At 40.7% G+C, this 25,772-nt stretch overlaps 1 protein-coding gene across 6 annotated transcripts in view; it reads right to left on the bottom strand.

The window, feature by feature from the left end:
• Positions 1 to 25,772, bottom strand: part of PHF8 (PHD finger protein 8) — a 137,531-nt gene that overhangs the window by 40,030 nt on the left and 71,729 nt on the right. For 3 of the 6 annotated variants that reach the window (XM_019668155.1, XM_019668153.1, XM_019668154.1), the window contains exons 8-16: positions 21,874 to 21,961; positions 21,399 to 21,505; positions 20,018 to 20,109; positions 15,659 to 15,748; positions 12,664 to 12,767; positions 8,022 to 8,200; positions 7,643 to 7,728; positions 6,238 to 6,371; positions 5,349 to 5,662 (exon numbers count right to left, since the gene is read on the bottom strand). In XM_019668155.1, the coding sequence (XP_019523700.1) occupies positions 5,349 to 5,662; positions 6,238 to 6,371; positions 7,643 to 7,728; positions 8,022 to 8,200; positions 12,664 to 12,767; positions 15,659 to 15,748; positions 20,018 to 20,109; positions 21,399 to 21,505; positions 21,874 to 21,961 (1,194 nt within the window). Of the gene's footprint in view, positions 1 to 5,348; positions 5,663 to 6,237; positions 6,372 to 7,642; positions 7,729 to 8,021; positions 8,201 to 12,663; positions 12,768 to 13,521; positions 13,825 to 15,658; positions 15,749 to 20,017; positions 20,110 to 21,398; positions 21,506 to 21,873; positions 21,962 to 25,772 lie in introns of all 6 variants that reach the window. The other 3 variants (XM_019668151.1, XM_019668152.1, XM_019668150.1) reach the window with 2 other exon arrangements.

Below are 25,772 nucleotides of genomic sequence, written 5' to 3'. Positions count from 1 at the left end.
GGGAAGAGCGCAATGATGGTGCCAAATTGGGCCAGTGAAGCAACGTCCTCCACAACTAGACTGAAGAATAAAAACGACAGCGACTTGTCTGTTCCCCTTCCCCCAATTCCCCACCGCTGTTCCCATCCCCCCAATTCCCCAATAAAAATATTTAAAAAAAAAAAAAGAAAAAACACATGATCATATTCATTGATGGAACAAAAACATTGGTCAAAGTGCAACACCCATTCATAAAAAAAAAAAAGCCTCTCAGCGAAATAAGAAGTGAACTTCCTTAAGTAAAACTGTCATTATTTGCAGATGACATGATACTATATGGAGAGAATCCCAAAGATTCCACCAAAAAACTATTAGAACTTATAAATGAATTAAGTAGTAGGATACAAAACTAATATTCAGAAGTTGATTGCATTTCCATAGACCAATAACAACCTATCAGAAAGAGAAATTAAGAAAAGAATCCCATTTACAATTGCATCAAAAAGAAAAATACCTAGGAAAAAATTTTAACCTAAGGGGTCAAAGACTTGTACTTGGAAAATTATAAGACATTGAAGAAAAAATTAAAGAAGATAAAAGTAAATGGAATCATATAGTGTGCTCATGGATATGATGAATTAACAACATTAAAATGTCCATAATACCCAAAGCAATTTATAGATTCAATGCAATCCCTATCAAAATACCAATGGCATTTTTCACAGAACTAGTACAAATAATCCTAAAATTTATATGAAACCACAAAAGATCCCAAATAGCCACAGCAATCTTGAGAAAGAAGAATAAAGTTGGCGGTATCACAATACCTGATATCAAACTATACTACAAGGCTATAGTAATCAAAACAGCATGGTACTGGCATAAAAACAGACATAGATCAATGGAACAGAATAGAGAGCCCAGAAATAAACCCACACCTAAATGGTATTTAATCTATGACAAAGGAGGCAAGAATATACAATGGGGTAAAGACAGTCCACTCAATAAATGGTGCTGGGGAAACTGGGCAGATGCATGCAAAAAAAATGAAACTGGACCACCTTCTTACTCCATATTCAAGAATAAACTCAAAATGGATGAAAGACTTAAATATAAGGCCTGAAACCATAAAACTCCTAGAAGAAAACATAGGAGGCAGTAAACTCTCTGACATTGCTCTTAGTAATATATTTCTGATCTCCTTGGGCAAGGGAAACAAAAGAAAAAATAAACAAATGGGACTACATCAAACTAAAAAGTTTTTGCACAGCAAAGGAAACCATCAACAAAATGAAAAGACAACCTACTGAATTGCAGAAAACATTTGCCAGTGATACACCCAATAAGGGGTTAATATCCAAATTTTATAAAGAACTCAGGCAACTTAACACTAAAAAAACTAGCAATCTGATTTAAAAATGCGCAGAGGACCTGAACAGACAGTTCTCCAAAGAGGACGTACAGATGGCCAACAGACATATTAAAACATGTGCAACATCACTAATCATCATGCAAGTTAAAACCACAATGAGATATCACTTCACACCTATCAGAATGGCTGTCATCAATAAATTAACAAAGAAGTATTGGGGAGGACATGGAAAGAAGGGAGTCCTCGTGCACTGTTGGTGGGATTGCAGATTGGTGCAGCCACTATGGAAAACAGTATGGATGTTCTTCAAGAAATGAAAAATAGAACTACCATATGACCCAGCAATTCCACTTCTGGATATTTATTTGAAGAAATCCAAAACACGAATTTGAAGAGATATATGCATCTTATGTTCACTGCAGCATTATTTACAAGAGCCAAGATATAGAAGCAAGCTAAATGCCCATCAATAGACAACTGGATAAAGAAATTGTGGTACATATATATGATAGGATATTACTCAGCCATTAAAAAAATAGAAATCTTACCATTTGGACAACATGGACAGACCTAGAAGATATTATGCTAAGTGAAATAAGTCAGACAGAGAAAGACAAATGTCACATGATCCCACTTATATGCAGAATCTAAAGAACAAAATAAGTGAACAAACAAAACAGAAACAGACTCAAAGATGCAGGGAACATGTTGATGGTTGCCAGATGGAAGGGGTGTTAGGGGGGCGGCACGAAAAGGTGAAGGGAAGAAGAAGTACAAATTGGTAGTTATGAAATAATTATGGGGGTATAAAGTAAAGCATAGGAAATATAATCAATAATATGGTAATAACTATGTATAATGCCAGGCTGGTACTAGACTAGATGGGGGATCACTTTGTAAACTATATAAATATCTCACCACTACACTGTGAATCTAAAACTAATATTGAATGACAACTGCAATTAAAAATTGTTTCAAAGGCAGGGTGGGGGTGGGGGAAGCTAAAGCCCCAGACTCTTGGGGTCCAAGATGCCGCAGACTCCTCAGCCACATACCTCAGCGGTTGCCAGGAAGCCAGGTGCAGGCCGGGGTTGGGGTTGGGGGGTCAGGGTCTGGGCTCTGACCGGAACCGGGAGGCCAGATTGGGATCAGAGGGGTGGAGCCATGGCCTGGGGGCAGGGGTTCTGAGATCCGACTATGGTCAGGTGTGGGGAGGGGGTCCTGGTTCTGGTCTCGTGTAGGAGTGTCTTGATTCTGCCCATGATCCATCCTGAGTCTGGGGTACGGGTTCCTGGTCTGGAGGTTTGTGAATAGCTTCGGAGATCACAATTGTGAGTCGAAGGTCTTGGACCTCAGATTGGGGGGTGTTCTGAACTGGGATTCATCTCATTGAGGCTGTCATTAGGAGTCTTGGAAATTGGCACTCGGGGGTACGGACCCAGAGTCTGGATCCAGGCATATGGGGTTTTCGATCTTTGGGCATGGGTTTTGGGGATCTGCCTTGGTTCAGAGGTGGAGATTCTGAAAGTTGGGTCTGCTTCAGATCCCCATTTGCCTCCCCTCTTGCTGCTGGCTATCACCGTCCCCTTAGCCCCCAACCTCGCTTTTCAGAGAGGGTTGGAATGGATGAGGATTCCCTGCTTGATAGTATGTGGCCCTCTCTGGCCCACTTTCCCACTTTTTACTCTCTCTAGGGGGCATGTCCCTGAGGATGGAGTGGAGATCATGGGCCTAGTGATTCCCATCTCCAACGGTGAGATGAGATTTCACAAGCCCAGGATAGCACTAGCGTGAGGTGGGGGAGGGAGGTAGTCACAGGGCATGAGTGGTTTTATTCATTCAATTTTCCTAGAGATTCTAATGACCCCACCCTACCTCCCTGGCACTGAGAGCCCTTTCTTTGACAGCAGAAGGGCCTCAGTTCAAAGTTTCCATCCTGGCTCTGCTTCTTAACTTACTGTGTGATCTTGGGATCTTTACCTTTCTGAGCCTCAGTTGTCTCATCAATAAAATCGCACTCAACTACAATTTAGTAAGATCATGTTAAGAAAAAATAGCACCTGGTAATGATTTTGCAATATATAAGTGTATCAAATCAACAAGTTTTACACCTTAAACTTACAGAATGTTGTATGTCAATTATATTTCAATAAATTGGAAAAAATAGCACAGTGCTTGACATCATAGTATTGGCTCTAATTGTTATCTTTATCTTTCTTAAGGGGAACAAAATTAGTATCCTATTCTCTGGTATCTCAGTTCTTGCTAAGTTATGCGGTTGCCACTCTCCCACCTTGCTTCACTGGAGTTGGGGAAATCTCCCACTGTGACAGAAAGGATCTGTTTTCTATTACAGGTTTTTTTTTTTCTCTCTCAGCATGTAGAGAGATGGAGAAAAAAAAGGCGGGGGTGAGGGGGGAAGGTGAAGGGGAATAAGAGGTTCAAATTTCCAGGTATAAAACAAATAAGTCATGGGGATGTAATGTACAGCAGGGGTAATATTGTCAATAATATTGTGGTAGCATAGTATGATGTCAGATGGTTGCTGGTTATCATGGTGATCAATTCTCTAGGTATATAAATGTTGAATAACTCTGGTGCACACCTGAAACTAATATAATATTGTATGTCAGCTATATTTTAATAAAAAATATTTTAAAAAACATTTCTAGACTATATTAAAAACACTCCAACAAATGTGGAATATATAAAGAATACCTACAAATCAATCAGAAAAACAAAAAGCCTAATGGAAAAATGAAAGATAGAATAGATAATTCACAGAAAAGAAATAAAGAGCCAATAAACATAAAACAAATTGAGACGCCATTTTTTTGCAATTGGATTGGCAAAAATTAAAAAGGCTGATAACATTCACTGCTGGTAAGGGTATGGGGAAATGGTATTTCTCATACACTGCTCATATACTGGCCCTTTTGGAGGGGAATTTGGCACTACTAACATTTATTTTGTACATACCCTTCACCCCAGCAGGTCCAGCTACCTTAGAGAAACATTAGGTGACACATGGGCACAAATGGTTATTTATAAGAATTTTCATTACAGTATTGTTAGTTACACTAAAAAATTAGAAACAACCTAAATGTTAATCAGTAGGGAATGGTTAAACATATGATGGTACATCTATGCTATAGTCTACTATGCAGCAGGCAGATCTCAATGTATTGATGAAGTAGATCTCTAGGAACTGATGTTGAAAGATATCCAAGCAAGCTGTAGAACCATACACACTAAACAAAACTATGCCTCTATCTATTTGTCTACATATGGGTGTAAACACACCCATGAAAAAGAAATGAAAGGTATACATCAAACTGATAACAAAGGTTATCTTTGGGTAATCTTCCTCAGAGGGGGAAGAGTATTAATCAAAGGGAATTTTTGTTCTCTCTGTCTAGCTCTAATTTTTGGTCAATAGGATTAATTTTTTAAAATAATACTAAAACAAAAGCCCACATTAAAGTCAGCTGTACTATATAAAAAAAGTGCTTTATACACCGCAGTACCCAACAATTCTTAGTTTAAAAAAAAGGAGTCCTCTCTTACATGTAAAAAGCCCACCAAAAAGTCATTACATACCTTTGCAAGGAATGAAATGAATGGCACAGAACACAAATGATACAAGTAATGGAAGTAAAATAGGCAACAGGGAAAATAGTCACCAGTGGTGAAGGTTGGACAATGCTAAAAGTGAATGATAGCTAATTACAATAGCTACCAATTTTTGAAGGCCAGCCATGAGCAAGACACTGCTAGGTGCTCTGTACAAGCATTATCTCTAACTCTTACATTCAACCTGTGAGAGGTCCCATTTTACAGATTAAGAAAATATAGCTCAGAGAAATCAAGTATTCATCTTAAGGCCAAGTCTTTGCTCATGGCAGGCTGTCCTGGATTGCGATTAGGATTGGGATTGGGATTGACATTGGGGCTGGGGAGCCCTTCTGGCCTGGACTCGAATGCTCAGCTGCCTTACTATACTCTGCATCCTTGAAGCATGCTCCCAAGCTGTCCTGTTCATCCAGACTGGCATTCTCCTCCTCCTCATCGCTCTCAGTTCTCCAGTATGCTGGCCGTTTGATGGGCCGCTTCCCTGGGGTGCGCTGGGAAGCAGGACTGCCAGACACTGTGCCCAGCCCACTGCTGGAGCTCCCACCGCTTCGGTCCTGTGCCCCGGTCCACCAGGCCTGCAGGCTGGAGGTAGCTGGGGAGGATGATGAGGACTGCAGGTTGGCCATGCACAGCATGCCCTGAATGGCCTCCTGAGTGCTGGGAGAGGCGGGGGCCTCACTGCAAGAGACAGAAGAGATATGCTGAAGGAATTTCTCTAGTTGTCAGGGGAAAACAGTAATCAGAATAGTCAGGGAGGAGGGGTCAGGGTGGGAGGAAGGAGGAGAGACCCATCCTAAGTGAAAAAGCAGAAATCAAACTAAAGGATACAAATAGTATCTGTTTTCATGACAAGGCCAGTCCTTCTTGCCTCAAGTTTCTCGATAGACAGCAGGCAAGATGGCTAAAAGATGGGCGCACCTCCCTCCAAGTTCATTCATGCTGCACTCTTTCTTTCTTTTTTTTAACAAGGCCCAGTTCTCCTGCCATGCCTCTTCCAGCCCCTCTTCCAACTTCCAAAGAACCCAAAACTGATTCCCCTTGATGTCTATACAGCTTCTCTCTGTCAGATCTTAAGTTGTTTAGGACAGATTGCATGTCTACTTTATTCTTTCAGCTCAAATGCCCTGGCTAATTTTTTGTCCCTTTAAATGGCTCGATACATATCTGCTGATTGGCTGACCCAGCCCTTTGGGCAGAGGGTGGGGGTGTGCTGTTTGATCACCTGGAAAGGGCAGAATAAAGCTATTACTCACGTGAGGGCAGCATAGTCAGGTCCCCCCACCTGCCTGCTGGCCTTGAGCAGATCAAGAATTCCACCAGCTCCACTCCCTTTCCCAAGCTTGCCTTCGACACCTTCTACCATGTCCTCATCTGTTGTATAGTCCTCCTGTTGGGGAAAGAGGGTATCACCTCAGCTTCCCAGAGTTGGTCTGATAAGGCCCCCAAACAGGGTTGACAGTCTCACTCCTGATACTAATATCTTCTGAGCACCAAGTATATTCCAAATATTAAGCAGAATATTCATTCTTTCATCTTATTCTCCACAGCATCTTTGTGAGTTAAATATTATAACTTCCTAGAATGGCTATCATCAACAAGACAAATAATAAGTGTTGGAGAGGCTGTGGAGAAATAGGAATCCTCATACACTGCTGGTGGGAATGCAGATTGGTGCGGCCGCTATGGAAGGCAGTGTAGAGGTTCCTCAAAAAATTAAGAATAGAATTACCATATGACCCAGCAATCCCTCCCCTGGGTATCTACCCCAAAAATCTGAAGACATTTATCCATAAAGATATATGTGCTCCTATGTTCATTGCAGCTTTAGTTACAGTGGCCAAGACATGGAAACCAAAATGTCCTTCGATAGATGATTAGATAAAGAAGATGTGGTATATATACACACAATGGAATACTATCTGCCATAAAAGATGAAATAATGCCATTTGCAACAACATGGACGGATCTTAGATTATTATGCTAAGCGAAATAAGTCAGACAGAAAAAGTTGAGAATCATATGATTTCACTGACATGTGGTATATAAAACTGAAAACAACAAAGGAACAAGACAAACAAATGAAGAAACAGAAACTCATAGATACAGACACTAGTTTAGTGTTTACCAGAGGGTAAGGGGGAAGTGGGGTGGTAGATGAGGGTAAAAGGGATCAAATATATGGTGATGGAAGGAGAACTGACTGTGGGTGGTGAACACACAATGTGATATATAGATGATGTATTACAGAATTGTACACCTGGAACCTACGTAACTTTACTAACGATTGTCACCCCAGTAAACTTTAATAAAAAAAATTAAGTATTATAACTCCCATTTTACAAATAAGGAAACTAAGGCTCAGTGAAGTTAAACAAGTTGTGTAAGATCACAATCAGATATTTCAAATTAGATACTCTTTCTGCTACATCACACTACCTTTTATTCTACTCTGTATTAGAGGATTTTAAAAATATTTCAACTAAATTATAATCTTCCATTAATATGCTCAGCAGCACTTAGTATACAATCTTTCACTTAATCAATATCTTAGGAACTGAATGCATAGGATGTCTTATTTTCCCCCAACTAGAATGACAATCTGTATTCTGTCTCTGTAATCAGAATGAGCAGAAGACTAGACACAGGACAGGCTCCTACCTCAATGTCAAACTCAACTTCTCCTGGTTCACGAACTCTGTTGGGGTCAGAGCAAGGCTTTGCACGGGGCAGCTTTCGGGGAAATTCTAGAAAACAATGGAATGAACTTATCATGAAGCTAAGATTAGCATATGAGCCAAACATCCAGGGGAAAGAAAATAAGACTATAATTTTCCTCAAAGTAATGACCACAGACAACTAATTTAGGGAGTTTAGGAACTAGTTTATAAATAAATCTCTAGAGCAAAGGTTACATGGCAGCCTACAGAGCTGGTAAATCAGAAAGTCAGCAAGCTCAGGCCTAATGTCTGGAGTCTATCAAGGAGACCAAAAACAAATGGGGAATGAGCAAGGCAGGAAAGAGAAAACAGGTACACACTTGGTCTTATTATCAAGGTCGCCTTCTCCTTTCCCAGTCTCTCGTCAATCTGTAGTTCATCATCTGAATCCAAGCCAAATTCATCCTCCATCACCTGTTCTGCCACCATCCTAGCCTTGTCTGCCTTCTTCATGATCTTGGCTCGCCGAGACTTGGAAAAGGTCTTTACCCTCTTGGTACTAGAAAGAGAAGGAGAATATAAAAATAGTCATGCTCAATATTGTTATGGTGGCAATTCTCTCCAAATTAATCTACAGATTCAATGCAATCCCCATCAAAATCCATTTAGCGTTTTTGTAGAAATTAATAAGCTGATACTAAAATGTGTATGGGCATACAAAGGACTTAACATGGCCAAAACAATTCTGAAAAAGAACAAAGTTGGAGGACTTACACTATTCCATTGTAAAATTTACTAGAAAGCTACAGTAATCAAGGTAGTGTGATATTGGCATAAAGATAGACATACATCAATGGAACTGTGCTGAAAGTCTAGAACTAAACCCTTAAATTTATGGTCAACTGATTTCTGACAAAGGTGCTAAGACAATTCAGTGGGGAAAGGATGATCTTTTCAACAAATGGTGCTGAAATAACTGGACATCACATGCAAAGAAATAAATGTGGATTCTTACCTCACATCATACACAAAAATTAATTCCAAATGGATCATAGGTCTACAGGCAAAAGCTAAAACTATAATGCTTCTAGAAGAAAATATCTTTGTGACCCGGGATTAGGTAAAATTCAATACATTTGTGCTTCAGAAGACACCGTTAAGAAAATGAAAAGACAAGCCACAGACTGGGAATAAATATTTGCAGATTATTTCTCTGGAAAAGGATTTGAATCCAGAATATTTAAATAAATCTTAGAACTTTATAATAAGACAAACAAGCCAACTAAAAAAAAACGAGCAAAAGGTTTGAATAGACATTTCTTTAAAGGTGATATACAAATGGCCAATAAATAACCAACTGAGAAGATGCTCAACATCGTTAGTCATTAGGGAAATACAATTAAAATCACAATGAGATACCACTGTACATCCATTAGAATGGCTGTAATAAAAAAGACAGACAATAACAAGTGTTAACCAGTATATGGAAAAACTCATAATTGCTGGTGAGAATGTAAAATGGTACAAATATTTTGGAATAAATTTTGGCAGTTTTTAAAAAGTTAAATATAGAGTAACCATATGACCCAAAATCTCACTCCTATGTGAAAAATGAAAACATATGTCCACCCAAAAACTTTTATGTGAATGCTCATAGCACCATTATTCCTAACTGCCAAAGAGTGGAATCAATCCAAATGAACATCAACTAATGAAAAGATAAACAAAATGAATATCCATACAATAGAATACTATTCAGCAATAAAAAGTACCAATTAATAATACATACTACATCATGGATGAACCTCAAAAACATTATGTTGAGTGAAAGAAGCCAGACACAAAAGACCACATGTTGTATGACTCCATTTATATGAAATGTCTAGAATAGGCAAATCTATACAGACAGAAAGTAGATAGATTAGTGGTTGCTTGGGCCTCAGGAAGGGAACCTGGACTGACTATAAGTAGATATATGGGATCTTTTTGGGTGATAGAAATGTTCTAAAATTGGATTGTGGTGATGGTCACACATTCTTTAAATTTATTAAAAGTCATTTACTAGTACACTTAAAACGGGTTAATTGTACGGTTTGTAAATTTACCTCAAAAAAGCTGTTAAAAATATATAAAGCGTGAAAAAAAACTCACAAGTAGCTTAAATAATCCTGTTATACATGGTGAACAATATTAACCAGTACAAACTGCTAAAATAAACCTTACAGTAAAAGGAAACAAGTTTTTGGTAAATCAGAACACTTGATACATTCAGCAAATAGTCATCTGGAGAACTAACTTTCAGTGAATTGGTTGTCATTAAATTGGCGTTTTCTACCTCGTAGAATTGTTGGGAGGATTAAATGAGCTAATGCAGAGATTTACACATGGTTAGTGCCCAATGGTAGCTAACCTTATAATTAAGTTATTGGGGCCTCAGTTTCCACATTAGTAAAATAGAGATAGTAACACTGACCTTCAGGGTTGTCATGAGAACCAAATAAAATAAAAGTATATAAATAGCTAAGATAGAATCTGATACAGAGCAGCTCTGATACAGATACATCTGGAAATGGTATCTATTTATGCCCTGATCTTTTATTAACTTCTAATTATGAAAAATGTCAAACATATACAAAAATATAAAAGTGCAACGAATTCCCATGTACCTATCACCCAGTTAAGTTTCAGCAATTATCAACACACAGCCAATCTTGTTTCATCTACACCTCAGTCCTTGTAGAACAATGGATGATTTTGGAGAAAAGCCCAGACATAAGATCATCTGGTCTGTAAATATTTCTATACCCTGACTCTCTAGGTTCACTTAACAGCCACCTCTGGCAGCTGCAGGAGGTAATGGAAGCAGCACGAGAAAGACTGGTGGGGAAGGGGAAAATGTCTCATTGTTTCCTAAATAGCCATTACAGGTGGGACCTTTAGGACTCTCAATTTTCTCTTCCCCAGACACTAACCATGGGTTCTGGACAAAGGCAATGCTCAACAGTCTCTCTAATCCAGCGGTTCTCAACCTTCCTAATGCCGTGACCCCTTATACAATTCCTCATGTTGTGGTGACCCCCAACCATCAAATTATTTTCGTTGCTACTCTATAACTGTAATTTTGCTACTGTTATGAATCGTAATGTAAATATCTTTTTGTTTTCCGATGGTCTTAGGCGACCCCTGTGAAAGGATCGCTCGACCCCCAAAGGGGTCACGACCCACAGGTTGAGAACCGCTGCTCTAATCTTATGCTTTAGTAGCCAGGTTCTCAAATCCCAAGAATAGCTCTGCTGCTTTCAGAATCTGCCCTGCTCTCACACTTCCTTTTCCCTTATTTCCCAGACCGGTGGACCTATTATGCCCTCTCTTGGGATCTGAAGACAACCTTTTCCTACAAAAAGGCTATTAAGGTGTCCTTGTCACTTGTGTTCCCACACTATTCATACTCTGTACTTGGCTCTTGACTGATCCTGTCTCATGTTCTGAATGTCTAGATGATAACTCTTACTATCTTCTCCTGCCTTCCTACGTGTTTCAGGGTTTCCGATGACCCAGTCAGCTTCTGATCATACCCATGCCATCATCACTACCACCACTATCATCTTTCATTTTCAACTTCATCATTATATTTATGAGCTACCATTAATTAAGCATTTACTATGTGGCAGGCCCTGTGATAAGCACTTGACTTACAATATCTTATTTAGTCCTCCAACAACCCCAGGTAAGTTTTATCTATAGAATAGACATAATGAGGACACTGAGGCACACACAAGTTAGTTAACTTACCATGGTCACACATGAATACATGTCAGAGCTGGGATTCAAACTGGGGATTGTCTGATTCCCAAGCCCACGTTGTTTGTTGTGAATACTTTTATCTTATTAAAAATTTAATCTTATTAAGAAAAGGAATACATGCTCATTGTACAAAATTCAAATGCTACTGAAGTGAAAATTTCCTCTCCTGCCCCCCCATCCTACTTTCCAGAGATAACTACTGTTACAAGTTTGGTGTGACAAATATCAAATATATAACAAATATATTTATTTGTGTGAATGTGTATAAATATCTCTGGAAGGAAATCACTGACATTGGTTGTCGATGGGGAGGGGAATAGGGGAACAAGGGAACAGGGAGCGGTGGGAGCGAAATTTTGCATTATGTATTCTTTCACACTTTTTGAATTTTAAACTGTATAAATTAACTAAACCTTTTTGAAAAAATTAAATTAGAAATAAAGGGAAAAGTCTGTATGTTGCTTTTCTACACAAGAATACGTGTGCATGGAAGCATTTTTTAAATATTAAAATGGAACTATTCCTATATATTATTTTATAAACTGATTTTTTTCACTTAAGAATATATCTTGGCCAGCAGCCTGATTTTGAACTTCTAGCTTCCAGAACAGTAAGAGAATAAATTTCTGTTATTTATTTTTTTAAAAGAATATGTCTTAGACATCTCCCCATGTCAACAGATATTAAACTCATTTATTTTAACAGCTGCATGGTATTCTATTCTGTAGATGTACCATAATGTATTTATGAAACCCTTATTGATGAACATGTTTCCAATTCTATTCTAAACAATGATGCAGTGAACACTGAGCATTTCTCTTTACACACCTGTGCAAATATTTCTGCAAAATAAATTCCTAAAAATTGAGTCACAAAAGGTATATAAAAAACTAATGTGCTGAACCAGTATGTTATACTACCTCTTATACCTGCCAGTGGTTCTGAACCACTGACTTGCTGAAATTTCTAGAACTTATACAAGATTTTTCTCAGGATGGCCAATTATTATAGATTCCAGACCTCTCCCCTTACCCATCCTCAAATATTACCATGGTTCTCTGAACGAAGCAATGATATTGGATAATATAAAGATATTTCCCTAAATAGAGTCCTTCCCAGACCTGTGTTCCAGTCCCAGGTTCCAATTACATGCCCTGTGTTAGTGGCATGTTGCCACCAACAGTCCCAATATCTCTGTGCTACTTCTCTCAACCTCACCTGCCATTAGACATCAATAGGGCCAGCGGGCCCTCATTCCCATCAAGGTCCAAGTCGGGCGAGTCATCGTCTGAGTCATTCAAGCAGGTACCAGTGATGTTGAGCTGCAGAAGGAAGAGGCTCAGTTGTCATCTGTCTGGGACTCCCGTGTGAATCAGGATGGCCAGTTCCCTCCGGTTTCACTGGCTGAGTTCACTGTCAAAACCACCTGAACCAGTGTCTTCTGCTACACTGTCCCACCCTCCCACCCCCAAATGATCACAGGAGCAGGAGACTGAGAATGTATGGCTGGCTCAGGGAGAACCTATCAATCTTATAAAACATTTTCCCTAAAAAGACAGGGAAGCATCTTCACATGCCCATAGAGGGCACCACAATCTTGAAGCAAGGTGGAGCCCTGGAGGAGGGCTTTTCTCAAGGACCTGTTCAAGACTCCAACCTGACACTCATGTTTTCAAATTTCATTTGCACTCCAGCATTTCAAGATTCAGCTCATATCATGTTTTCTGAGAAGAGCTCCTGACCACTGCCCCTACCCAGATAGATTCATCCCCGCTCTGTGTCTCAGGTTCCCACACATACCCTTTGATTGTGGTAGCCACAACATTTCGTTGCACTCATTTGTTTTTATGCCTCTCTCTCTCACTAGCCTTCAGCCTCTTGAGGGTTACATCTACAGCACCTATCACAGTGCCCAGCATAGAGAAGGTCTCAATAAATGCACGTTAAATGAGTGGGACTGGTAGCCAAACCAGGGGCCCTAAGGGAGGTGGGAGAACAGGACAGTCTGTTCTTTTGATGCTTTTCTCTTCCAAGGGACCCAAGAGGGTTGAGCTGAACCCATGGGCCAGCACCCACCTTTGCTTTCTTGGAAGAGCCTGTCTTCAGTGCCTGATGATTGTGTATGTCCATGAGATTATAGCTCAATTGGCCAGCAGGCCCCAAGGCTGAGCTCTCCTTGCCCTTTTGCTCTGCCTTCTTGAAGAATTCCTTGGACTTCAGGTCTTTCTTCTTTGAACGACTTTTGGAGGGCAGTGACAGCCTGGGCATGGATACTGAAGTGGAATGGGTTGGCCTGGTTAAGGGAGTGGAGCCAGCTGGGAAGATCCTCTGTAGCCCAAAGATATTGCTCGTCTTCCCAACGTTCTGTTGGAAGATATCCTACAAGAGTATTAGTACATGAGGGGGTTAGAGCTTTACTCAAGGGTTCTCTCTATGCTAAGAGCAGAGGTCTGTTTATGGCACTGGTAGTACTGCCATGGAAGTGGCTTACAGACGCTCCACATATGCGCACCCTAGTTTTTGCACAATGAGTCATCAAGAATTTACAGGGTGGCATTTCTTTACCCAGCCACTGACAAGTAGGAAGACGAGCAGAGGAAAAGCCCCACTTACTCTCAAAACTGGAGAGAAAGGACTCCAGGAGCAGTTGACATGAGACAGAAAATAATTCAGTACTAAACTGTGTGGTTCCAACTCTAAGGACTGCAGGATTTGAGAGAAGGACAGAGGTTCTAGTTTTAATTCTGCTACTAGCTACTTCCGTGGCCTCAGGGAAGTGATCTGACCGCTCTAGGGCTCTGTTTACTCAGCTATAAAATTACAGAATTAGATTGCAAAGGTGGTTTTCAAAGATGCTCTGTGGCTTCTTTGAGTTTCTTGGGAGGAGCACTGGGGACTGGCAGGATGTGGAAGGCAAACAAGAGGAACAAGTGGAGCTCTAAGCCTCTCGCCTTCATCTTATTCATAGCAACTATGCTTTGACTGGTTGTATACATTTTGGATTTCCATGTAAAATCTCATTTGAAAGAAAGAATTCTATTGCTTTAAAATATTTAAAAGCCAATGGGCCAGATATGATCCATCTCTAAGTCCTCTTCCAACCAGCCCAAAGTTCTGCATATACAAAATTGGTTTAAGTGGGGAGAGCTAGTAAAGGGTTAGACCTTTTAACTACCTGAAGGATTCTGACAGATGGGAGTGAAAGAAAATGAGGTAGCAGGTGGACAATGTAAGCTATGCTGTAGGCAGTAAAACATGACACAAGTGGTGAGGCTAGAAGTCTAACTTCCCAGTAGCTCACTCTGACCATGCTTCAACATGGATTTAAAGCTTATATCCTGAATGCCAAATGGAACGTCATAGCTAAAGGAAAGTTTAAACTTCCTCAAGTCCAGTTCTCCTCTGGTGCCTCTGTTACTTCGCCAGCCCACACTGAGATCTGTCTTTGCTGCAAAATCTATTAATAACAATGGCTCTCATTTATTGAGTACTTACTCTGCCAGGCACTGTGCTAGGGGCTCTACATGCATTAGCTCTTAATCTGAACCATCTCTCTAATGTGGAGTGATCCCCACTTTACAGATAAGAATACTGAGGCTCTGAAAGGCTTGCAAGTGACAGAGCAGGAACTAGAATCCAAGTTTCTCTGAGTCTCTTACCACTACACCTTACTGCCTCGTGGTATATGCCACCTGTTGAAACATCTTCAACCTGAGGAGAACGGTCACTTTGTAGAATGCAGAGACTAAGTCAAAATATTAATAACAACAACTACTATGACCTCCACCACCCACCACCACCATGACCAACCATCAGAATTCACAGAGCACCTACTGTGTGCCAAGCACTATACTTAATGCTCAACGTGTATTACCTTATTTAATCCTTTTAACAATCCCTGAGTAGGTATAATTATCCCCACTTTAGAGATGAGATAACTGAGGCTCAGACAGGTTAACTTGGCTCAGGATCCTCTACTAGACTGTGAGTTCTTTGTGGGCAGGCATTGTATTATACATCCAAAGCACCTAGCCCAATGTGTGTCACACCAAGGCACATAATTATTTGAATGAATAAGTGAATCAATGAATTGGGTCCTTGGTGGGGTCTTCTCAACCCTTCCCCTGAGCTCTAATGTCAACTGAAGAGGTCTGACCTTCCACTTGAGCCTTGAGCCCTTCCCAAACGCCTCCCCTGCTCCCACACTTCTTACTTCCACCAGGCGGATCTCCCTAGCCAGATCTTTAATGAGCTGTACAGTCCGCACTGTCTCCGGGATCTCATCCTCGTGGTCTGGCAGAGCCTGTCAAACAAAAGGCATGAGGAATTGACCCACATATAAGGGTACCATGGCAATTCAATGGAGAAAGGGTAGTCTCTTTAACAAATGGCACTGGACTGATTAGATATCCATATGCAAAAAAAGAACCTCAATGCATATCTTGCACCAGACACACACACAAACTTAAAATGGACCACAGAACTAAAAGTCTAATCTAAAATTATAAACCAGATAGAAGAAAACAAAGGAGAAAATCTTTGTGACCTTGGGTTAGGCAAAGATTTCTTAGGACACAAAAAGCATGAACCATAATAGAAAAAATAGAAAAAAAACTCCGATAAATTGGACTTAATAAAAAAGAAAAGCTTCTCTTGGAAAAACACTGTTAAAACACACCACAGACTCACAGAAAATATATGCAAAAATATATCTGCTAAAGGACAGTGTCAAGAGGTGTGAGGAACTCAGTTGAGGGCTTGGACCATACCCCTCAAAAGATCCCTGAGGACATCCCAGCCTCTCCACTTATGAGGACAGGACTCACTGCTGAGCAGCGAGAGGCCCACAGCTAGCTCAACAGCAACCCAGGGAAAAACCTGTTGGTTGTCCTCTTTTAATTTGTTAGCAATCTTTTTGAGTCCTCAAGATTTACATGTTTATGTACAAAGATATCTCAGCTTTTCCTTTGTGATTTCTTCCATCAATTTTCACTTCTATATCCAGAGGATAAAACTTCCTCAGCATTTACTCCTTGTTTCCCATGGCTTTGTTTTCTTTTTCTTTAACTCTTTTAATCTCTCTGGAATTTATTTCGGTGGCTAGGCAAGGGTGGGGCCTAGAACCCATGTGACCCTGCTGATAAACTTAACAGCTCCCTCCTCTTAGCCCAGGGGCTCTGGAAAGGTGAGGGAACAAATGCCTCCCATGGAGGTTGCCTTCACTTCACAAAAGACTTCTTCCATAAGTGTGGGCTCCTCAGATCTGTGTCCTACTCTCCACCAGCTCCCTTTGGCCACACTGTTTGGGCCATCCCTTGGTCCCTGGAGCCATCCTGGTCCAGGGCATGAGTGCTTAGGACCCACCCTCTTCCTCCCCTTTTAGTGTTCCTGGCACAGAGTCACTTCATGGAGGTGTCAGAGATAAATCTCAAGGTAGTCACACCTGAAAGATGTAAAGAAATTGAATCTCAGGCTAAAGACCAGGTATAGGTGAGTCTGAGGAGCAAGAGAAGACACAAAACATGAAGTTCAAGGATATGTGAGGGGAAGGTTGGCAACAGGGAAAAGGAGAGATCACGCAAGTCAAGCCTGCAGTGGCTGAAAGGTTTCCTTAACCTTTTTACTGCATTAATTGATTTCAAGTTTGTTCTCCAAAATGTGTCAAAAATCCACAGAAAATAATTACAGTATTTATATTTTTACGTAAATACAGCTAAGGTGCTACATTTTATTAAAATAAATGATTAAAGTATAAAAATTTCCTATTCTTATTCATTCTTGAAAAACACAAAAGTATAGAAAAATGTACATCTGCTTTCCTAAACTTCCTTTCTAGAACACTGAGCTTGTGGGGTAAAGTTGAAAGCCATAGTCAGCAGCATGGAAACATTATTCAACTATACATGAACATCACAGCGAAAATGTTAAACCACTGTATGCAGGGGAAGGAGTCTAGAAAGACTATCACAAGTATAAAACAATATATTGATATTTCTTCTTCTATTTTTTGTGTTTCTTTAAATTGGCTTTTAAAAAAAATCAACATTTTGAGTAGGTAATCCATTCACATAGTTCAAAAATCAAGCAATATAAAAAGACATATATTGAAACGCTTCAATACATATCTGTCCCTGCCATCAGCCCCATTTAGGCCACCCCCACATGTAATCACTTTTATTAGTTTCTTCTGCATCCCTTCAGATTGTGTCTTCACATATAAATATAATTCTTGTTTTCCCCATTTTTACACATAACGTAATATACTATACACACAGTTGTACACCTATACTTAAATTCTGTAGATTTTTCCAAGTCAGTACATAGACAGCTTTCTTAATATCTTTTATAGCTGTTTAGTATTTAACTGGATAGATGGATATTGATATATTTCTAAAAAGCCATTTTGAGGGCCAGCCGAGTGATCCAGTTAGTTAAGAGCTCGCTCAAGAGTACACGCTCTGGGCCGGCCGAGTGGCACATTGATTAAGAACTGGCTTGGGATGCCGGAGGGCCCCGGTTAGGATCCAACACATGAGGGCCAGTGACACTGCCCTCTACAGCTAAGATGCTGAACAACAGCTCAACCTGGAGCTGGGCTGCCATGAGTTGCCAGGGACAGCATAGTCTGCAGCCCCTGCTGCAGTGGGTTGCCATGGGCTACCATGTGTAGCCAGCAGCCAGCGTGAGTGGCCATCCAGAAGCCAGCGACTGATCTGCCTCACCCGGGAAGAGCGCAATGATGGTGCCAGCTTGGGCCAGTGAAGCGACATCCTCCACAACTAGACTGAAGAACAAAACGACAGCAACTTGTCTGTTCCCCTCTCCCAATCCCCCAATTAAAAAAAAAACTTAAAAAAAATCAATAAAATATAAAAAAAAAGAAAGAGTGCAAGCTCTGAGCAACAGCGGTTCGAGTCCCGGCCAGAGCTGCGCTGCCAACAGGTGGCAGGATGGCTCAGCTAAAAAAAAAAAATTTAAAAATAAATAAATAAATGAAAAGCCATTTTAGCAGTTGCATCAAGAGTTTTACATTTTTTCAAATACTTTGATCCAGTAATTGCTCTTCTAGGATTCTATCCTGAAGAAGCAATCAAGAGATAAGAGAGGGCTGGCCGAGTGGCGCATTGGTTAAGAGCTGGCTTGGGACGCCAGCTCTGAGCAGCAGTGCCCAGGTTCGGATCCCACATGAGGCCAGTGACACTGCCCTCTACAGCTAAGATGGTGAACAACAGCTCGACCTAGACCTGGGCTCCCGTGAGTCACCAGTGATGGCGTAGGCTTCAGCCCCTGCTGCAGTGGGTTGCCATAAACTACCGTGTGTGGCCCGCAGCTGGCATGAGTTGCCAAGAGCCGCCAGGAGCAGCCATCCAGGCCCGGAGACCCATCTGCCTCACCCGGGAAGAGTGCAATGATAATACCAACATGGGCCAGTGAAGCGACGTCCTCCACAACTAGACTGAAGAACAAAAGGACAGCAACTTGTGTGTTCCCCTTCCCCAATTCCCCAACGCTGTTCCTGTCCTCCAATTCCCCAATAAAATCTTTTTTTTTAAATTAAGGGGCCGGCCGAGTGGTACGATGGTTAAGAACTGGCTTGGGATGCCAGAGGGCCCCGGTTCGGATCCAACACATGAGGGCCAGTGACACTGCCCTCCACAGCTAAGATGCTGAACAACAGCTCAACCTGGAGCTGGGCTGCGATGAGTTGCCGGCGACGGCGTAAGCTGCAGCCCCTTGTGGCAATAGGTGGCCATGGGCTACCGTGTGTAGCCAGCAGCCAGCGTGAGCGGCCAGCAGCCACAGTGAGGGGCTGTCTAGAAGCCAGCGACTAATCTGTCTCACCCAGGAAGAGCGCAATGATGGTGCCAACTTGGGCCAGTGAAGCAACGTCCTCCACAACTAGACTGAAGAACAAAACGACAGCAACTTGTCTGTTCCCCTTCCCCCAATTCCCCAATAAAAATCTTTAAAAAAATTTTTTTTAATTAAAAAATAAAAAAGAGATAAAGGACAAAGACTGATGCAAACAGATAGTCACTGCTTGATTTTCTATAACTACCCGCAAATGAATAAATAAAAAGGAAGCAGCAACAAACAAGTGGTTAGGTAAGGATAGTACATCCTTGGAAGAGAATATCATGTAACTATTAAATGTTTATGGAGAACTTCGGTGACACAGAAAAATTAAGATAAACTAACCAATTCAGATACAAAATTGTATGTACAGGGTGACATCAATTATGTTTTTAAATGCATATAAGAAAGACCAGAAGAAAATATACTCAAGTGTTAATGTTAATTCCTTGAGTGTTAAAATTACAGGTTATATTTTTCCTTCTTTATATTCTTCTGTATTTTTCTAATTCTCTAGAGTAAGTATGTATTAATTTTTATAATCAGAAAGTAAAATTTGAAAACATAATTCAAGTAGTCCTAGCCCAGTCCTCCACTCTAACACCAGGAACCCACAAGCCTCCTTGGTCTCTTCTGCCTCTCCAGAGCATCTACCCAAAGCCAGACCCTACGGAGGGCAGAAGAACTCTAGAGGAGGTAGGGAAATAAGTATATTTACTTCTTTCTTTGTCCAGGCTCTAAAGGCCAAGTTCAGGGCTTTGCCACCGTGAACCAGGTAGGAGGCAGGGTGTCTCCTGTTCTCTCGCAAACCTAAAAGGTGAAAGAGGAAGGCAGAATGTCAACAAAGCCAGGCAGGGAAGTGAGAAACTTGTTACTTTTTTCAGGCAACCAGAGAAAATGCTCAAGGTTCTAAACACAACTCCAGGTATCAGTTCTTATAAAAGTGTGCATTTAATGAGTACCTACTATGTGCCAGGCATTCGACATCTACTATCTCATTTAATCCTTATACCCCCACCCTGTAAGCCAGGTATCATTATCTTCATTTTATAGTTCAGGAAACTGAGGTTCAGAGAGGCAAAGAGACTTAACCAAGGGCACACACCTAGTAAAGTGCCAAAGTCAAGACTGAAATCATGTCCATCTGAATCCAAGGTCTGTGCAATTCCCACCACATTACTCTTCCTTTTGGGTTTCAAATGCAACACTCAGGAGGACCATGACTGCCATTTGCACAGATGCGAAGGGCCATTAATGCCCTTGTTCTAAGTTACTCCAGGGGGAGGTTATGACAGTCAATCAGATTTAGACTCAATAAAGAATTTTCTACTGAACTGAGTTGTTCAGAACAGGTAATAAGGAGCAGTCAACCACCCTCTGATTGAACACTTAAGTGACAGTCTGTCTAAGTGGCAGAATACGGGCTTCAGGTATTGGGTAAGAGACTGTACTCAATGGCCTCTGAGAGTCTTTGTAACTCTGAGATATTGATTCCCTCTTGCCAAGTCATCTTGAAGAATCTCATGTCTGAGCAAAGGAGCCACTCTATTTAGAGCAGACCAGGCAAGAGGAAACCCTGCAGGTTGGCTTCCACCTGGGCTGATACCCAGAACCAACCCAATGATGCCAGGATGGTCAGGACTGGGCCTTGTCCCTACGGGAAGCACATCCAGGAAACTCTGAGACTATTCACATTGAGTTTCTTACTTTAATTGTTAGGAAATAGGGATAATTGCATTGTGGTCCAATTTACTCAGCCACTTTTGCTAAATCAAAAAGTTAAAATATATGCTCTACCCTACATTATACTTAGTAAAAAAGCCAATCACAAAAGATCACATGCTGCATGATTCCAGTTTTATAGCATTCTTGAAATGACATAATTATAGAGATGGAAAATAGATCAGTGGTTTCCAGAAGTTATGGATAGTGCAGGGGGAGAGGGCAGGTGATATTCTATGTGGGTAGCACTGGGGACATAGATCTCTGAGGTGAGGGACTAGTACCGTGTGTTGAGATGATTGTTATGTGCACACACATGCACACATACATGCTCAGGGGATCAAGGGGAAAGGGACAGTTGGCAAAGGGCTTCATACCTCGAAAGATGTCCAGGATGTGCTTTCCCACATACCAACAGATGGTCTCAAAATTGGGGAACTTGAAGAGGTCTGCTGTGCTCAGCCGCTTTTCAATCTCATAGGCTCTGGAGGAAGTAGGCACAACAATAACAATTATCACAAGGATCCCGTTTACTGAGCACCTACTATGTATCAGATATTGTTCTGGATGCTTTATATCCATTATCTCTAATCCTCACAACTACCCTGTAAGACCCTACTTTATGGGTTAGGAAACCTGGGCTTAAAGCTTATGTGACTTGTCCAAAGTCACATAACTACTAAGTGAGGAAGAGGTATTCACCCTCAGACTGAATATCATCAGGAACCAGTATCCATTCCTTTCTGATCATCTTGCCTCCTTCTATGCTGCACTCCTCAATATACAGGAGAACCCAAGGACTCTAGCAGATGGGAATGGCCAATTCGGGATCACCACAGCCTCAGGACTCACTTGAGCTGCATTTCGATGTTAAGGCTGTGTAAGAAGTTCCCTCCAAAGGCAAGGCAGTCCACGGGAGTCAGCACAGCATGGATCCATCCTGCAGTGTAACAAGGCAAAATCAGAGCTGGAAGAGGGCCTTTCTTCCTCTGGACATCTCTGCTGCCCACTCAGCTCAAACACAACTCAGAGCAGTCAGGCTGGCAGTGACTCAGAACATTCTAAGTGCCTCTGACTCAGAACATTCTAGGTCCCTCCATTTTTCCAATACCCATCCTGTCCAAGTCTGCCATCATTATAACCCTGAACTGGACCAACCTACGGGGTCAATAAACTCCCACTTCCCTCTTGTCCACTTCAAAATATCTTTGTTGCCTCAACCATCCTCTCTCTTGTCCCTAAGAAGGGCATTATCTCCTTGCCATGACTACCCCTTCTAACTCTGCCCAAGATAAAAAAAAGAGTGTTTGTGTTAGACAGATCTGGGTCCAAATTCTGTTGTATTATAGCTAAATATCCACTTCACAGGTTGGTTGTAAAGCATGCACCTAAGTCGGAACTCTATTCGCCTTGCCCTTAGTCCTACCCTGCCTTCTGGGACCTTCTGATTTTTCTTCTTAAATCTCTCTCATATTCACCTTCTCCATCCATCCATCCTACCAATGCTTTGCTCAGACCCCTCATTATCTCTCATGGAGGCTACTTACAATAGCCTCCAAACTGGCTCCTCTACACCATTGGTTTTGAAAGTATGGTCCAGGGAATCCTGGGGGTCCCTGAGACCCTTCCAGAGCATATCTGAGGTCAAAACTATGCTCATAATAATACTAAGATGTTATTTTGTCTTTTTCACCCTCATTCTCTCACAGGTGTACAGTGGAATTTTCCAGAGGGTACATGATGTGATATCGCGACATGCAGAAGCAGATTTGAGGATCCAGTTTTTTTCTATTAACCCACACATTAAAAAGATTTGCAAAAATGTAAATGTCAATCTTCTCACTAAATTTTTTTTATTTGGAAATAGTTCTTTTTCTTTTTCTTTTTTTAAAGAAATTTTATTGGGGAACAGTGTGTTTTTCCAGGACCCATCAGCTCCAAGTCAAGTAGTTGTCTTCAATCTAGTTGTGGAGGGCACAGCTCCTTGGCCCATGTGGGAATCGGACCGGCAACCTTGGTGTTATGAGCCTGTGCTCTAACCACCTGAGCTAACCGGCCATTCCAAAAGTAGTTATTTTTCATAAAAATTGTTACACTAATATGCAATGAGTTTATTAAGGTTATTTTTCAATTGATTAATAAATATTTTTTAAATTTCTGTTATAATTTATAATATGGCAAATATTAATAAATATAAACAAAAAAATAAAAGCTCTTTTGGGTCCTCAATAATATTTAAAAGTACAAAGGGGTCCTGAGTCCAAAGTCCTTGTTTGCAAACCATGCTCAACACCAACCTCAGCCTCCAAAATCTATCTTCCACATCCCAACACAAAAGTATTATATCTACAATACAAATCTACACATATCATCCCCTGCTTGCAACTCTTCAATGAAATGTCCATCTATAGGAGAATGGATAAATTGTTGTATACTCATACAGTGGAATACTGTAAAGCAAGTAAAATGAATGAACTGCAGCTACATGTATCAACATGAATCTCACAATCATAATGTTCAGAGAAAAATGCAAGTTGACAATAATACATCTCTAATATGATGATTCCATTTATATAACACTCAAAAATATGTAAAACAATTGCATAATAAGACATGCTAGATAATAAAGGGATAAAAATGCATGAGAATTATAATCACCAATTTCAGGACAATAGCTGGCTCTGAGAGGGAAAAACGGGAATGTAATTGAGAAGAGGTACACAGGAGGCTTCAAACATATTTGTAATACTTTATATTTTAGGTTAGGAACACATAAATATTCATTATTCTTTGTAACTTTTGTTACATCTGAAATAGTTCATTAGAAATTAATACGAACTTTTAATGGTCTGCAGTCACCTATGGGGTAAGTTCAGCCTGCCTACCTTTTCAGCTTCATCTATCTGATCCCAGCCCCTGATTTTAGGGTCCAGTATACATAAACTGCTTCACACAACCTTGCTCTCTTTGCTTATGCTTTCCCTACGTCTGAGATGTCTTTCTTTCCTTGGCCAGTCCCTACTTACCCTTCAGGTGTCACTCTTCTGAGAAGATTTTCACAAACCTCTGTGTAGACTAAATGCTCTTCTCTGTGTTCCCAAAACTTCTGGTGAATACCTTTATTGTACCTATTGGAACATTATACTGAAATGGCCTATTAAACTTTTGTCCCTAGCACCTAGCCCAATGCTGGGGCAGACAAAGACACTCAATTCTTGTACAACTAAGTAGACTGTACCAGTTTATGGGAATTTCTACCAAGGTGCAAATTAACCCAACTCAAATCTCTGTCAGGAAAATTCAGTTCACCAAACAGTTTCTAGGTGTCCACTGTAGAAAAGGCATTATGCTTGGGAATATAAAACTATAAAAGAGGGCTGGCCGAGTGACGCAATGGTTAAGAGCTGGCCAGGGGACCCCGGTTTGGATCCCACATATGAGGGCCAGTGACACTGCCCTCTACAGCTAAGATGCTGAACAACAGCTCAACCTGGAGCTGGGCTGCTGTGAGTTGCCGGCGACAGTGTAGGCTGCAGCCCCTGTGGCAGTGGGTTGCCATGGGCTACCATGTGTAGCCAGCAGCCAGCGTGAGCAGCCATCAGCCACAGTGAGCGACCGTCCAGAAGTCGGTGACTGATCTGCCTCGCCTGGGAAGAGTGCAATGATGGTGCCAACTTGGGCCAGTGAGGCAACGTCCTCCACAACTAGACTGAAGAACCAAAAAAACGACAGCAACTTGTCTGTTCCCCTTCCCGCAATTCCCCAGCACTGTTCGATCCCCCCAATTCCCCAATAAAAAAATCTTAAAAAAAAAGATAAGTGAAAACAAACAAACAAAACTATAAAAGAGAAAAGCAGATGGGTATGGGGGTTGGGGTGACTTGCCTCACCATATATTAAATATTCAACAAATCCAACCAATGTAACCAAATCAATATGGTATTGATATGTGAATAAAGAAACAGGCCTGTGCAACAGAAAAGAAAATCCAGAATTATACAATATAATGTTAAATAAAGATGTTAGAATTATATAACAAGAATTTTAAAGGAGTCATCATAAAACTACTTTAATGAACAATTACAAACATACTTGAAAAAAGAAACAGAAAGAGAAAATATAAATAAGAAACAACTGGAAATTTTAGAACTGAAAAATACTGTATCTGAAATAAGTAACGCAATGGATGGACTCGACAGAAGAATGGAGATAATGGAGCAAAGAATTAGAGAACTTGAAAATAGAACAATATGAAGTGCCCAATATGAACAAGAGAGAGGAAAGAGGCTGACAGAAAAATAAATGCAGGGACCTGGGACTACAACAAAATATGTAACATTCATATAATCAGAGACCCTGAAGAAGAGAAGTTAAAGTGTGGGGTTGAAAAAGTATTTGAGGAAATAATGGCTAAAGATATCAACCTACACATTCAAGAACCTCAGTGAACACATACAGTATAAACCAAAGAAATCCAAGCAAAGACACTGTTAAAAACTAAAGAAAAAATATTGAAAGTAGCAAAACATGACACATACAGGGGAGAAACAATTTGAATGACAGTTGAAATCTCATCAGAAACCATGGAGGCTAGAAGGAAGCAGCACAACATTCTTCAAATACTAAACGGAAAGAACTATTGCGGCAGAATTCTATATCCAGCAAAAATATCCTTTAGAATTGAAAGGGAAATCAAGACATTACAGATAAAGGAAAACTAAGAGAATCTGTTGCCAGCAGACCTACCCTGA

Source organism: Hipposideros armiger, unplaced genomic scaffold (genome assembly GCF_001890085.2).
Source record: "Hipposideros armiger isolate ML-2016 unplaced genomic scaffold, ASM189008v1 scaffold_518, whole genome shotgun sequence".
NCBI classification, from domain to species: Eukaryota; Metazoa; Chordata; class Mammalia; order Chiroptera; family Hipposideridae; genus Hipposideros; species Hipposideros armiger.
Note: the sequence above shows the minus strand (reverse complement) of the source record. Positions and strands in the feature narration are given on the sequence as shown.